This window comes from Microcaecilia unicolor, chromosome 14 (genome assembly GCF_901765095.1).
Source record: "Microcaecilia unicolor chromosome 14, aMicUni1.1, whole genome shotgun sequence".
Taxonomy (NCBI): domain Eukaryota; kingdom Metazoa; phylum Chordata; class Amphibia; order Gymnophiona; family Siphonopidae; genus Microcaecilia; species Microcaecilia unicolor.
This window is the reverse complement of record NC_044044.1, coordinates 23,483,936-23,487,094: the sequence shown is the minus strand read 5'-3', so window position 1 is coordinate 23,487,094 and position 3,159 is coordinate 23,483,936. Positions and strand designations below refer to the sequence as shown.

The 3,159-nt window shown below is 36.1% G+C and overlaps 1 protein-coding gene across 1 annotated transcript; it reads left to right on the top strand.

The window, feature by feature from the left end:
• Positions 1 to 559: 559 nt before the first annotated feature.
• LOC115457512 (olfactory receptor 1019-like) lies at positions 560 to 1,144 on the top strand. The gene has a single exon (XM_030186956.1). It carries the CDS (start codon positions 569 to 571, stop codon positions 1,142 to 1,144), a length of 576 nt encoding a protein of 191 aa, XP_030042816.1. The 5' UTR covers positions 560 to 568.
• Positions 1,145 to 3,159: the final 2,015 nt, after the last annotated feature.

Here is a 3,159-nt window from a genome sequence, read left to right as displayed (position 1 = left end):
GTATCAACATTGTACCTGGCAGAAACCCAAATAGTAGAAACGTTCTAGATTCCAGAATCCTGAAGAATAGCAAGATTCCAAGCAGAAACTCAAAGAGTGGCAACATTGGATCCCATGTATATCCCATGAATATGACATATATATTTCAAAATAGACATTCATTCATCTGCAAAATGTATCTTTTTTTTTAATATAACAGATCATGAACACGGAAACCATAAAGGGAGAAAATAAGACATCAGCCACAGTATTCATCATTCTAGGATTCTTTAACCAAACTCAACACCGTGTCTTCATTTACGCAATAGTTGTACCAGCCTATGTCATCTCTATGCTGGGAAATATTGGGTTCTTAATATTAATGTTCTCTGACCATCATCTCCACAAACCCATGTACTTCTTCCTCAGCAACTTGTCCATTGTAGATATTTGGAACACCACAGTCACTGTCTCTACATTGCTACAAAGCCTGTTAAAAGGGAAGACTCGTATTTTATTTTTTTCATGTATGACACAGCTTTACCTGTTCACAATTGCTTTAAGTACAGAATTCTGGCTTCTCACAGTTATGGCTTATGATCGTTTTGCAGCAATATGTAAACCTCTTCATTACCCACTCCTCATGAACAAAAAGAATTGCGTTTTACTTGCAGCTTCTTCCTGGATAACCGGCATTGTTGATGCCATTACTTTAGTAGATCTTATATCCCATTACTCTTTCTGTGGCTCCAATGAGATTAACCATTTCTTCTGTGACCCCAATGCACTCCTAAAACTGTCCTGCAGTGATACCCATGACTTAGAAATAATAATACTTTCGGAGGGGGTTTTTGTGGCTGTTGCCCCCTTTCTATTAACCCTGTTATCCTACATATTTATCATTGTCGCCATCCTGAAAATCCGTTCTTCTGAAGGGAGAAACAAAGCCTTCTCTACCTGCTCCTCCCACTTAACCATTGTTCTTATTTTCTATGGCACTGTAACAGTCGTCTACATGAGTCCAAGCTCAATGTTTACACCAGAGCAAGATAAAATGTTTGCCCTTCTGTACACGGTACTTATTCCCATGCTAAACCCCTTAATTTATAGCATGAGAAATAAAGAAGTAAAAAATGCCCTGAGAAACCTCATGTTTAGAAAATAACATAAAAGGAAAGAAGACATTATCGCTGTCATTGGAAAATTCAACAGCAATTAAGTGTTTTTTTCTTTCCATGGCTATTCCTGTTAGTCAGTAAAAACAGTTATAAAGTTTATAAAATTCTAAGTTTTCTTTGCATCATTTCTTGTTTGTTTGTTATTTTAATCATTGAGCAAGATGAGGGCAAATAGATACTAGGGAAGGACAGCCAGAACCTTTTCAAGTCATTCATTTTTGTTTTTAGGTCCAGAACGAATGCTATTATGAGTGCACAGTCTTCTTAAAGAGTGCATACTATGCACGAGTGTGCACTCATTCCTGGTAGCACGTGCATGAGTGAACCATCATGCCAGTGCAAATCATCTTGCATGTGTGCACCATTGGGAAAGAGCTCACATTCTTTGGAGGGAATTCAATAAACGGTGGTGAAAGTTGGCACCAAACAATTCAGTGTGAAGCACTATAGTATAATAGACATACACTTTATATAGAATAGTGTTTAACATGGATCCTGCTTCAAATAAAGAAGTAAAAAATGCCCTGAGAAATCTCATCTTCAGAAAATAACATTAAAGGAAAGAAGACATTATCACGGTCGTCTGAAAATTCAACAGCAATTAAGTATTTTTTCTTTTCATGGCTATTCCTGTTACTCAGTAAAAACAGTTACAAAGTTTATAAAATTCTAGGTTTTCTTTGTATCATTTCTTGTTTGTCTGTCTGTTAGTTTGTTTGGTGGTTGTTTTTGTTATTTTAATCATTGAGCAAGATGAGGGCAGATCAATACTAGGGATGGACAGCCAGAACATTTTCAGGTCATTCATTTGTTTTTAGGTCCAGAATGTGAGTGTGAAGTCTTCTTAAAGAGTGCATACTATGTACGAGTGTACACTCATTCCTGGTAGCACGTGCATGAGTGAATCATCATGTCAGTGCAAATCATCTTGCAGGTGTGCACCATTGGGAAAGAGCTTACATGCTTTGAAGGGAATTCAATAAACGGTTCTGAAAATTGGCGCCAAAAAGTTCAGCGTTAAGTGCTATAGTGTAATAGACACACACTTTATATAGAATAGTGTTTAACATGGATCCTGCTCCAAGTTCTGGGTGTCAGACTTACGCCTGCTGAAATCTGGTGTAACTATCAGCGCCAATGTTAGGCATGGTTAGGCAGCATTCTGTAATTCTGCATGCAACTTTTCAGAATGTCCCCAACATACCCATGGTTATGCCCCCTTTTGAGATACGCACCATGGGAATTAGTCACCATACCTTATAGAACAGTGTACTTCCAGATATGCATGCAAATTTTATTGTGTGCCAAGGAATGTCAAATCAGTCACCTTAGTTTCAAATTCTTCCTACTTTCTTACTCATCTGTACATTACAAATTTGCCTTACCCTTCACTATCAATTAAAATGTTCTATTACATATTAACGTTGTTATTGCAAGTAGTATACCATGCCATAGTTTGTAATGTTACTTGAACATTCTTCTGTATTTCTTATTCCGTAAATGGCGATTGCCACTACGGTATTTGTAATCCACATTGAGCCAGCAAAGAGGTGGGAAAATGTGGGATATAAGTGCAGAAAATAAATAAATAAATACATATTTTTACTGCTGTAATTGCCAAATGCTCATGCTTGATCTATTCTTACTGTACACAGCCTTTAGTGAATTCCTTCAAAAGGGCGGTAAATAAATCCTAATAAATAAATAAATTGGTTGCTAGCACTCAGTTATTGAAGGTTCAGAGTTCATTATCCAATTTATTATTTTTTAAAATTTTTATTTATAAACGTTTTGAGATACATAATATTCAAAACAGAATAATATTACACAATTTGGAATCTTTCTTCAAATAATTAATAAAAATAGAAAGGAAATTAACAATACTCCCATCGTCCACTTATAGTATCCAATTTATTTTTGTGTGCATCTTGGAATCGCACCCAAATTTTGGTGTACAAAGTTGGGCACCATATATAGAATCCAGGAATTGGCACTTTGTTTA